This window comes from Pezoporus flaviventris, unplaced genomic scaffold, assembly GCF_033815535.1.
Source record: "Pezoporus flaviventris isolate CSIRO_AGI_PZ_B2104156 unplaced genomic scaffold, CSIRO_AGI_Pfla_v1 ptg000213l, whole genome shotgun sequence".
In the NCBI taxonomy this organism is placed as follows: Eukaryota; Metazoa; Chordata; class Aves; order Psittaciformes; family Psittacidae; genus Pezoporus; species Pezoporus flaviventris.
In genome coordinates this window covers 3,922,942-3,935,226 of record NW_026892761.1, presented here as the reverse complement: position 1 = coordinate 3,935,226, position 12,285 = coordinate 3,922,942, and the positions used below count along the sequence as shown (strand labels likewise).

The 12,285-nt window shown below is 50.8% G+C and overlaps 1 protein-coding gene across 2 annotated transcripts in view; it reads right to left on the bottom strand.

Annotated features, from left to right (window-relative positions):
* LOC133262588 (rho GTPase-activating protein 39-like) overlaps positions 1-8,128 on the bottom strand; it is a 44,198-nt gene extending 36,070 nt beyond the window's left edge. The window contains exon 1 of one of the 2 annotated variants that reach the window (XM_061441899.1): positions 7,961-8,128. In XM_061441899.1, the coding sequence (XP_061297883.1) occupies positions 7,961-7,971 (11 nt within the window). In that variant the 5' untranslated portion in view covers positions 7,972-8,128. Of the gene's footprint in view, positions 1-5,802; positions 6,295-7,960 lie in introns of those variants that run through there. The other variant, XM_061441900.1, reaches the window with a different exon arrangement.
* Between the last annotated feature and the right edge of the window lie 4,157 nt (positions 8,129-12,285).

Sequence of the window (12,285 nt, the reverse complement as noted above, 5' to 3'; positions counted from 1 at the left end):
ATCCATCTAAATTCCATGGGAACTCAGGTTTACCCTAGGTGTGGAGGGCAAGAAAGCAGCACTGCAGGCAGCCCCACGAGAAATCTGTCTATTCCCTAACCTTCCCCACACACTCACTTGAAGAAACAGCTACTGCTGCAAACAGCAGAGGTTTGAACAAGGTAAGAGGAGTTAAACACGTGCCCTCCCCTGCTTATACCCATAGCCCATAATGGGCTGCTCCTGGGGCCGAGCTCTGCTCCAGGCAGCCACCACATGTGCTGCCAGGACTGCAGTAATGGAGCTGCCATGGTCAGCTGCAGGGGCTCTTATTTCAGTGCCCGGAGTACACGATGTACATGATTATCAGGAGACACCCAAATAGGAAACTGTGCTCTTCCCCAGCAAGCCTCCAGTGCAGTATACAGCCCAAAATCCACATGCCCCGAGCACAGCTCACCGCCCCAGCCACCAGGCCAGGCAGGAACAAGAACATCAACCTTCGGAAGTCACTTTGAGCTGAAACACTTCACTGAGCCATTTGGTCATCACCATGCTATCCACCCCCTTCCACTTGCAGTCTGTGTTTCACACTCGAGAACAGCAGGGCAGAGAATGCAGCCCAAGATGAAGTTTTCCTCCAGCCCCATAGCAAACATGCCTTGCACCAAACACATTGTACTGAAAAACTTCACCATGCACAGTTCTTGCAGCTCAGCAGAAGCTTTCCTACCCAAATGGAAACAACAGCAAGTGATTTCATCCTCCAAGACCAAATGAAGTGTAAGCACTCAAGTGCTGGTGTCCTGCTGGTGACCCATGGCCAGAAGAAACAGGAGTGGCAGCGCACAGCTTCACTCCCAGAAGATCATCCACATCTGTCTTATGTGTCTATTGCCACCCCAGAACACACGCCTGCTTTGGAAGAGCCTTCAGTCTCCAGAACCTCAAACCTGTGTTTTAGACTAATTTCAAATTACAGCTTTAGTGAACTTAGGCTGAGTTGTCAGACCACCACCTACTCACCAGGCATTTCCTCTGCAGCTTCTAAACCCACACTAGGGAAAGGACCACAACACTTGCTTTTCGCCCTCACTTTCAGTGACTTAAAACCTAATTTCATTAAAAGCTTATTCCAGTGGCAAGCTTTCCAAGGAGTTTCTCAGCCAGAACTGCAACTCTTCTGCCATTTATGCTCTAATGCAGGACCTGCAGGCACAAGACCAAGGGCAGCACCACCCCAAGCACAAAGCTGCCCTCCAAGCCCCAGCTACTTGCTTCACACTCATTTTACTGTCCTGATTAAATGCAGCTCAGCTGTATCCCAGACAGACTATCCACATCATTATGATGATATAAATTGCTAAGAAAATGTACCTCCATATTACAGTGTGCTTAGCGTTTGTCCTTAGGCAGGCACTAAGTGCTTCTCACGCCAGCCACACTCCAGGCTCTCCACCTCAGCTTATGGCCCTTTCGCCATCTCTCTTAGCTTCACTTGATGTTGATTCATCACCAAGAATTCATAAAACACTTGGAGCTTCTCTTCTCACCATAGCTCAGAGCAATGCTTGGAAGGCCTAATAAAACAAAATCCTAAACCTAATTACTGTAGCTAGGGAGCTGAGGAGAGCTAGACAGTGTGGCTGATACACAGGTAGCTATCAAAGGACTATCAAAGAACTCCAATATACATGAGGAGGAAACAGTTGCTGGCCCAGAAGAGGACCAAATATGGCATTTACAGTTTTACACCAAACTGAATGTGTTGAAACTAACATCTGGACCTTAAGGGGTCCCTATAGTAAAACTGATCCAGCCACTCCAAGGTGGATCAGCCAGAGCAGAGACATCAAAAACTGCAGCCAACATCCACTGCCTGGTCTGGCCACAGCCTCTGGAGGAGCATCTTCCCAGGCAACACCACACAGCACTGCTCACCCACTGCATCTCCTGGGTCTGTATTTAATTATGCAGCTATAAAGTCTCCTATGATAATTTTTTCACTGACTTCACAGTGTTACTGAACATATGCCAATTCATCCTTCTAAACTGAGCCTTGGCTGCTGCTACACGTGAAAATCCACACAGCAGACGTTGCTCTGCCTCACTCGAAAACCCCAAGACAGCTGAACTCCATGTGGTTGAAAGGGACTTGCTGAGCTCAGCCCCAGCTCGTCAGGCAGCATTGTGCAGTGCTCTTCTTGGTATCACTGGTGATGGAGACAGTAAGCCTCTTTGTCATTCTTCTGGGAAAGAAACCAAACACAAGCAAAGCCAAACAGAAAAAACAGATCTATAGAACAAAGACGTTATCCCTGTTACAGCACACCTGGCCCTGGGCCACTGGTTCATAACATCCAAGATGACACTAAATCCCACTACACTGAGGCTTTTCTGCCTCCGTAACAGGTTTCCAGCCAAAAAGCAGCAACCTTGTTTGCCCAGGTAGGAAGCAGCCCCATCTGCCAAAGCAAAGTGCCTTCTGGCAGTGTCCCACATCTGCCAAGTTACACACACAAAGGAGCCCAGCAGAGGTTCAGTTTTCTCTCCCCCGCACCCCACTTGGTTTGTTTGGTTTTGGTAGATCATAAACCCTGTGGCTAAGAAAAAGGATGGTTTAGAGGGGCCCAGGACTGCTCTGCTCCAGGCTGAAACAGGAATATGCAGCAAGTCTTTAGGAGCACAGGGTGTTTGCTGTCATCTTCGTTCCATCCCACATCACAGCAGTTTCCACCAAGGAAGGCAAAGTGCAGCGAGAGCTTGGCTCAGGGAGCTGAGCACAAGCACAATACAAGAGGGGTGAGAAAACACAGCCTCTACGTAGAACCAGCCTTCTATTTGCCTCCAGTGGCTGAAGAAGATGCCAACGAGTAATTCTATTCAGACACCTCTGTTTCAGATGTTCCCCAGCACTCTGCAGCATAAAGCCCTCAGTGGAATTTCATGCAAGATCTGAAGTCCAAGAAGACAAAAGAGGCTGAAAAAAACCCCCACATCAGCATCTCCACTGCTTTGGTCTTTCAGCTTGTTTGATTCAGGAGGAATTTCTAAAGGGACCCAAGTCCCTTCTCTTCACCTGAAGTACATGAGAGGCCAGACACATCCCAACTCCTTGAGCTGCTACATAAGGCATACTGATGCTCCCCTTGGGATCACGGAGTCCTTTCCATCTCCCAGGCTTTGCTGCAAGCAAACAATCTGGATCTTCAGCATCCTCATTATAAGCTTCCCAAACCTCTTCCGGCTCCATGCATTGCATAACCAACAAAAATCAGCAGCTGACAACACAAGGAAAAAAGCTTAGGAGAGAACCCAAAGGATGGTTGACACCAGCTACACTGGAATTCGCTAGTCAGTATTCAACTGGAAATATAAAACACTTATTGCTCACATCAGTAACCTCAAACACTTGGAATGGTAATTAGGATGAGAAAATACATCCCAAAAAATGGTATTTTTTCCATTCTCCCACGAGACAAAGACCAAGTGCAAAAACATTCTCTTGACCTGCAGTGTCTTGTTCCAGATGTACGAGCCAGATGGACCTCATGCCTGCTGCTTCAGTTAGTGCTTTCCTGACACTCCAGAACCTGACTGCTCTGAGAAACTGCTCAGAGACTGCTCTTCCCCATGAAAAGTACAAAACCAATCAGACAGTTTGCTTCAGTGAACACTCCTGACTGAACTACTAAAAAGTGCAATGCTCTTTCCCACTGCCTGTCTGTGCACCTTGACAAAGGCAGGAATTAACATCAAATGTGTAAGTAATGCCGGCAGAGCTCAGAAACCCTCTATGAATCCATCTGAAAAACAAATCCCGGTGTCTGCTCTGGAATTTATTTTTACTACAAATAAGAGGCACTTCACTGACTATTCAAATCTGCCCAGAGGGCCTTTTAAAGAAATAGGAGTGTGTACATGTCACGACAAGGCACAAATAATTGTGCTCCACCTGGGAAGGACTGATGGAGCCTAAACGGAGCATTTCACATCCTGATGTATTTACTTGCTGAAAGCTTGCAAGCATCTCCTGCTAATTGCATCAGCCACTGAGAAAGCCATTTGAGCAGTACGACAGGAATGGAGACACTGGGAGAGAAGACCACAGGGAAGGAGGAAACCCTGCTTCTCTCCTTTGAACTTCTGATTAGTATCCATTAGAAGACTGGTGTGTCTGAAGGTGTTTCCCAAGGACCAGGCTTTATCTGCATAGTCAAACACTGTAACTCAAGGCACAACTCCACCTCAGGAGCCAACTCCAGGCTGTGCTGGGTCTGCTGACAGAGCAGCTTCAAAAGGATACGGCAGTGATGATGGGCAAGATGACTACCTTGTTCTCCACAGCTTATCACCCCTCTTCTGCCTCTACCAGCAGAGCTACTGGAGCAAAACCACACTCCTGGTTTCACTTAAAGCCAGCCCGTCTTTCATCCCCAAATCATTTCATCCCAAGGAAAACTGCCCTGGCAAGCTCACCAACAGCTCCAGCAGTACATTCAGAGGAGCAGGGATGACAGCAGGAGCACGTGGCAGAGGTCAGGCTGCTGATAACCTCTCCCACCTGCACTTATCTCCACTGATGTCAGAGAGCAAACAAGAGACCTTCACTGCCCCAGCTCATTTACTGTGAATGAGCTACTACAGTGCTCATCCAGGAATAGGCTCACCCAGAGAACAACCTGCTGGGAGCAGAGGCTTGTTCCTGCAGTCACAGCTAGCTACAGAGAGAGCATTTATTCATGGCCTTATTTAAGCCAATTAAGAAGAGGGTAAACCAGAACAGGACACGTGGACCCAGTTCAGAGAACATGGGGAGCTCTGCGCCGAGTAACAACGGGAGGCTGTGCCAAAACCAAAAGACCCCTTTGCTGCAAAGCCGCGGCTGAGCTCAGACACAAGGAGGCTGTCATCAGCCTGCCCTGCAGCTGCTGAAGCATGGAAGTTTTCACTCACTCCTAAATTAAAGCTTCTGAAAAAACAGAGACACCAGTATTCAGGCAAAGACAAATCAAAGCCTGAATTCATCCGAATTAACTATATGCAACAAACTCATACTCGAGATACCAAGATTACATAACAAAACTAAGGCATCGGCATCGCAATCAGAACATAACGCACACAAATCCTTTATAGTTTTGTATTAATCAAATTAAAATGGCCAGCAGACCAGCAGGACTCCCGCTGAACAAGTGCACTATTACCATCCCCAACTCTTCTGCCCACCCAGCTTCAGCAGTCCCCAGTGCTCCTGGTGCTGGGGAAGATCTCCCTCTGCTCACATCCCAAGGCTGTTTAATTCAAACAGCCCAAACCGTGCTGCCAAAACAGCAAGTCCCAACTGAAAAGCTTTCTTCTCCATAGGTAAAATGACAACCAAGTAGTACACTTACTAATACATTTACCTATCAAGGAATATACATGTGACACATCCTTTTGAAACTTCAAAGAAACAGTTCATTAATATATTTATTAAACTGCACTGCCGGGGAAAAACAAACAAAACACAAACACCCTCATGGGCCTAAAAGCCAGAATCCTACAGCAGTTTACACTTCGCTATCTTTAATTACAGAAGCGATTCCATTAAAGCTGATCCAGATCTTACAATCCTTCCCACAGTCCCACAATGATGCTAATAGTTCTTCTTTCATGGCTCCATGGAAAAAAACCTCCCTGTTCCCTATTTACGGACTTGCCCTGGTTGCCAGCAAGCAATTGCTCCAATCCCACGAAGCCAACCCCAAAAGAACAGCAGGATCAAGTCAAAAAATGCCTCAAAGCTCAAACACAAATACATAGAAATGTGCAGGTTTCTCTCACCCATTTGGTACTTCACTACAGGAGTCTCAGTCTCTCCTCCTTTCATCTCTGCACCACGGCACATTACATTTTTCTAGAGATCAAGTAAATCACTTGAATGGGAGGCGTTTGCCTTTTGTGCCCCTGAAGCAGGGCAGCGTGCAATGAACCAGATCATTCACGTCTTGTTGGCACATTGAATGTGCAAGTCTATCAGGAGGTTTTCAGCTTCAGATCCAGTAAGGGTCAGGCTGAAAACAGCCTTTTGCACTACAAGGATGGCCATAGAAGTATCCTGGTTACAAAATGCACCAAGCCAGTATACTCAGATCTCCCTGTAGCTTATGTGCTCCCAGCTAAGGCCAAGACATCTGTTTCAGCTAAGCAAACCTGTTGTGAATACAGAAGGCATGTGAACTATCCGACCAAAAAACTGGCTTCAAAACCTGCATTCCTATAATCCACTGTGATCTCAGCATCACTCCAAATAGCCTCCATCCTCCTGATAGGAAAAGCTGTCTCATCAACCCAGCAAACACGAAACTCAGAAAGCATCAAAGAGAGTGGGGATACGCTGGAAAAAATATGGCAAAACCCAGTGCAAGAAATCCTGTATCCTCTGCACCGGCTACCAGAGCAAGAGCCCCAGATCGACATGAGTTTTGTCAGGTTTGCCAGTTTATCCCCTGAAATGAGCAACCTGCAACCCTGATCCCCGAGCACCTAGTGCCCTTGGCTGTCACAGCAGGGAGGCAGAAGCAGCCGCTACGAGTTGCTACTGCTGGCAGAGCACTAGCGTGCTGCTGCCCTCATCGTTTGGCCCTGAATTCTGGCTTTCTACATCCACCCTCAAGAGGATTTGCTATCTCTTCCATCAGTCCGTAAGAAGGCGCTCCATGGTTCTTCTAACCATGTTCTGCTGGAGAAAATGCAGAAGAGACAGAAGAAATAAAAAAAAAAAGGGGGGGGGAGGGGAATAAAATAACTTCAAACTCAAGAGAAGTAAAAAAATCACACCTTGCACCATCACCGAGGTACAGGGCAAAACGCCAGCACAGCCCTCCCTCCTCCCCCCCCCCCAGACAAAGAGAATGTGAGAAGCCAGCTGAAATGTGGTGCCCCTGGGGAGAGCCGTGCTCTCAGGAATGTTAAACCGTTCCGAGCTTTTCATTCAGGGTGGAAAAACAACGCTGGCAAAACAGCACAGCAGCAACTGGCATCGGCCGCGGGGATGGCAGCGCTTGCGCCAGGCTCGGTACCTTCCTCCCAGCGGAGCCAAATTTAATTCAACCTCTTCTGGCCGACGGGCCGAGGCGCAGAGCGAGCAGGAGGAATTCTTCTTGAATGGGGGTATTCAGAGGAGCCATAAAAGCCGCCCGCGTTCGTCGGAAGCAGGAGGCAGCCTGGGAAACTGGCCTGGCTACCTGGCCCTCCATTTTCACTGCCAACAGGTGATCCTGGCTCCCTACCCGCTTCCAGGCAGGAAGCAAACCCTCTCCTGGTCACCCACCTCCAGCAAATCCAGTGCAACTGCGCTTGACCAGGAAAACTGCCATTTCAGAACTGTGTGCGGTTTTCAAGGCAACAAGAACAACCAAATCCAGCCTCGCACCCCAGAGCCTGCGAGCCCAGTCCCAAACGGGTCCAAAACCAGAGGGTTCTCCCTGTTAACCGCTCTTCCGAGGTGCGAGGCCACCCTGCAGAGCCGCTCGCAGCCTCCGGGGAGGGCGATGCTGCCGCTCCGCCGGAATTGCGGGGCAGGACGGGGGGCTCCGGGCCGGGGTCGGAGCAGCTCCGCTCAAACAACTCGGGAGCCGCCCGCCCCGCTGGAGCCTGCGCTCAAAGGGGAACCGACCTGGAGGGGCCGAGCGGCCGCAGGACCCCCCACACAGACGGGCCGGCCGAGGCGGGGGGCGACGGGAGGCGGCCCGGGGAGCGGCTACCGCACAACTTGGCAGCCCGGCTCGGCCTGGTGGTGCCCCTGCCACCGCCACAGGGCCCGGCCCGGCGCCGGCCGCCCCTCACCTGCCCGCACGGCCCCGCTCCCCCGCCCCGGCCAGGGGTGCCTCCGGGTGCCGGCCCGTCCGCCCCCCGCCCCGAGGGGACGACGGCGGCGGCAGCGCCGCTCTTCCCCCCCGCTGCCTCAACAGGTGCGCGGCGGCCGCGCTCCCGCACTCACCTCTCCGCCATGTCCCGCTTGCCCGCGCCAGCCGCTCTGCCCGCGAGCGGGGCAGGATGTGAAACCCGATCCCGGCCCCGCCCGGGAGGCGGCGCGGCCCAGCCCGGTCCGGCCCGGCCGCCGGGACCCCCGGCCGCTCCCCGGGTCCCTCTGCTGGGGGCCGCCGCGCCGAGCGGGGCCGGGCCGGCAGAGGCGGGGCGGGCAGCGGAGCCCGGGGCCGTCGGCAGCGGCTGGGCCCGTGGGCCGAGGGCAGCCCCTGGCGGCGGCGGCGGCGGCGGCTCCGGGGCCCTCCTGAGCCCCTGGCGCAGCGGAGCCCGCCCGAGGGTCACGGCAGCCCCGGTCAGTACATCGGTAAATAGTTCGTTCCTGTGATGGGTGTCCCCGACACGGCGCCCGGAGCTGGCAGGGGGTGTCCAGACGAGCACCGGGCTTGAACGGCTCTGCTCGCCCTCTGTTATTGCTGACACCTCCAAGAGCAGGGATGGAAAGAGGGACATGAACCAGCCTGGAGAACCGACAGAGGAAAATGTCTTGGCCTAGACCGGGTGCTGGGCTGTCCCTGTGAGGTGACACCGTGGGGTGACGAGCCTTGGGTCAGCCCATGGTGTACGGCTGCTGCATGTCTGGATTTGCCCGGACATGCCCTCTATTGTGCCCCAGCAACTCTGTCTAGAAAGATTTTGGGGACTTTTCTGTGTTCATCTGTGTGCTGAGCACATAGCAGTCTCCTCGACCTCCTGAAGGAGACCAGGAATGTCCCCCATGGAAGCACAATCAACCATCAGGGTACAAAGAGCAGTTTCAGAGGGCTCTGGAGAAGGCAGAGCCCCGCCCCTCGAGCGGCATGAGCAGTCTGAACAAACACGCTGTGCATTAAAGGTCAGCCCCGCTAGCTCAGCTTCTGTCAGGCACCGGTTTGGAGTGTGTCACTTGGCACGGTGGCTCGGCAGAGCCCTGCTTATCGCAGTGACTGCTGCAGTGTGGCACTGCTCCCAGCAAACCTCATGTGGGGTCCTGTCACTGCAGAACACTGCGGGGGCAAATCCTGGGGGTTTAGACCCCTCTAACTGCGGGTGCAAGGCTTGGCAGACTCGCAGTGGGTTTTGCCACTAAGGGGGATTTGGGGCACATATCACACCACGCAGCAAATGTCTGCTACAGACAGAAACGAGTCTGTTCAGCTTATTCATCACCCTGGGCGAGCCAGCGGACGGGGTCCCTGCACGGAGCGGTACTGCTCTTGCCATGTGCTCTGTTGCAGACAGTGTTTTGGCTCTACTGGAGAACTTCAGAGTAACTTAATCTGAAGACATTTGCATGGAAGTCCCACTGCACTTTTAAATAACAAATAGAGAGACAGTGAGATCATGGCCGCGCAGCTGTCTTGTGCTGACCAGGGGGTCCATGCAGTGGGGCCCCCACGGGGGCTGCGGAGCTGCTGGAGATGCCCATGGTGCTGCAGCAGAAATGGGTTTTGCAGGGGTGCAAAGCCCAGGGACTAGTGGGGAAGGAAAGGAAGAGTTAAACCAGGTCTGCACTGGAAACAAAAGTTTGCTGGTGTGGTTAAGTTGGCAGCTTTCCTTGTGGGGATGCAGATCTCACTAGCCTTTGCCAATAATGGCTATACCTGTCCTCTGAGGGAAACAGCGATGCTTGGAAAACGCTTACGGCAGCCTGACAATGTTCACAGGCTCTCGTAGATACAGACTTGGTGTATAAAAGTTTTAACAGCCTGATTGGCATCGCTGTGCCAGCAAGAGCCATGGGACAGGCTGAAAACAGAAGCAGGGGAGATGGGAAGTTGCAAGAGCCCTACCTTCAGGGGACCCCAAAATGAGTGACCGACGCGGTACATGAGAAGTTGGCTGCAGGAGGGACCAGACAAGCCTTCATTTTTTTTCTGCAATGTTCTCATTTTATTTTGCATATTTTGGGTTTTGATGATAATATATAGGCTGTTTTCAACCTACACCTCCAGCAGGTTTGCTGAAGTAACTTCATTGCTTAGTGGCTGCAGCTAAAACTTCGGATGTGATTGTGCACATAGCATGCCAAGAGATCCCTTCTCTCTTCAGGCCACGGTGGGTGCACTGGAAGCACTTAAGGACACGCTGAGATAACATCTCAGATCAGTCCTACTCAGCAGCCCTGTGCTGTCTTGCACAGTCATGCAGCAGGAAGGCATCAAAATGAAGAGCAAGGAAACCACTGTGAAAGGAGAATCTTCCCACCAGAGGATGGTCCCATACCCACTAGCACCAAGGACACTCTTGGGATCAGAGATCCACACTGCCAGAAGAGGAAAGCTGGGTGAAAGGGGGTTCAGCTACCAGGCATGATAGATGGTTGTGAGGTTGTGACTTGCACACAGATACAAAGCTGCCAGACCAGGGTTCACTTTATTGGGAGAGCCAGAGAGCGCTAGTGGACATGAGCTGTGTTGACATTAGTGATCCAAAGAGGGGGAAAAAAATCCTTGAAGGGAAAAAAGCAGCTAAGGGAAAAGCTTCTTTTGTGGGACCTCTGCAGTGGCTTTATCAGGGGCTTTCACAGCCTGGGCAGTTATGGGCTGAGAAAACTTTCATTTAGTGGTACCTGGTACAATAACACAAAGATGTCCTCCTCCAGAGAAACAGATGGGTCACTATCTGACACATACATGGGAGATGAAGCCTATCAGTCATGATGCCTGCCATCAATACACCAAAGATGGCAGCAGGAGGTGAATAGGCAGTGTCTGAAAAGTCTTTGAGAGCATGGCAAAGATACCGCAGTGCCTTTGAGAACAGGGGGTCGTAAACCCTGGCTCTTTTGCTAATAACAAAACCATACTGCCTACAAGAAGAAACAGCCTTCATGAGGCTGTGAACACTAGGTCACCGTAAGATGAATTAAGAGATGTATGTTCAGTGTTTCCAGGCCAAAGTATCCCCTTGCTGCCTGTTCTTGGCTAAAGGATATTTCCTACAACTGTCACTGAAGAACTGCAGAAGGGGCTAGCTGCTTGAGATCATGCTCAAATTGTTTCTTCAGATGCTGCTCCCAGGTGAAAGAAACTCTATCTGGAGTCATACGTGCACCCTGCTTTCATGAAGCTGCTCAGCTGGTGGATATCCAGACTTGCACATGCACTCCAGGAAATGGGGTCTTCCTCATCTGTGAGTGTGGAAGAACTGGTGATGCTAAAGGTAAGGAAAGCTCAGTATTGCACTGCTGCTGCCTGGCATATACCAGATTAGGGACATGGGGCAATGCCCAGGTAGATGTGCTACAGCTCTGAGCACAGCCTCACAGTGTCTCCATATACAGCAAGCAGGGAGTAACAGCTCCAGTCAGGTGTGCACAAACCCTGTGTTGAGAGACGTGATACTGGGAGTAGACATCTAAAATGCTTGGTAAGGTTTAGATGAGCTTACAGCCAGCACTGCCCTGGTGCAGCTGCAGCCCTGGATTTGCCTTCCAGTGATGGTGGGAGGATGAAGGAGCCAATAATATCAGACAAAATTCTGCACTGTGAAAGCCATATGTTAAATAGGTCAAAATACTACCAAGCTACTACTGTGAGTGCCTACGTGTAGGTGAGATGTTTCACCATTGGCAGCAATTTGTTTGCAATAGGAACAAGATAAAGTACTAGGTTGACCAGGAGGTACAGTTAACCCACATAGAATCATAGAATAGTTAGGGTTGGAACGGACCTTAAGATCATCTAGTTCCATGATAGTATGTCCTCATGTGGATCTCTGTCCTTGGAGATTTTCAAGGTTTGGCTATGCAAAGCTATGGCTGACCTGATCTAGTGCTGGTGATGGTCTCACTTCAAGCAAGAGTTTGAGCTAACACACTCCAAAGTTCCTTTCCCATTAACACATCTGTAATTCAGTGTCATGTAATTCAATGTCAAGGGGCATGAGGTTCGAGCCGGGCAGGCTGATGTGGTGAATTCTCCATTGTTTCAGTGCACAGACATCTGGTATCAAATGTCCCAAATACATTATTGAACAGGACTGGGCTGACCTGGATGCTGGCTGAGGTTCTCTGGACTGTGCACTGTGAAAGTGATCTCTGACAAATGGTCTTAGCATGTAAGAGCAAAGAAAAACCATCCCTGTTCTTAATTAACCCTGTCTGTGTTTTGAAGCTGACTGAAGATATCAAATAGCTCAGGATGGTCCTTTGGAAAGAGCTAGTTGGATATATTTGGCCATTTGTAACAATACTTGTTTGTAAGCAACAATCAGCAGGGGGTTTTATAATGGGCATGATGTAAATGTATATAACAAGCCAGGTGTTCTGCAGAGGGGCTTTTTATCATCCTGTCCCAG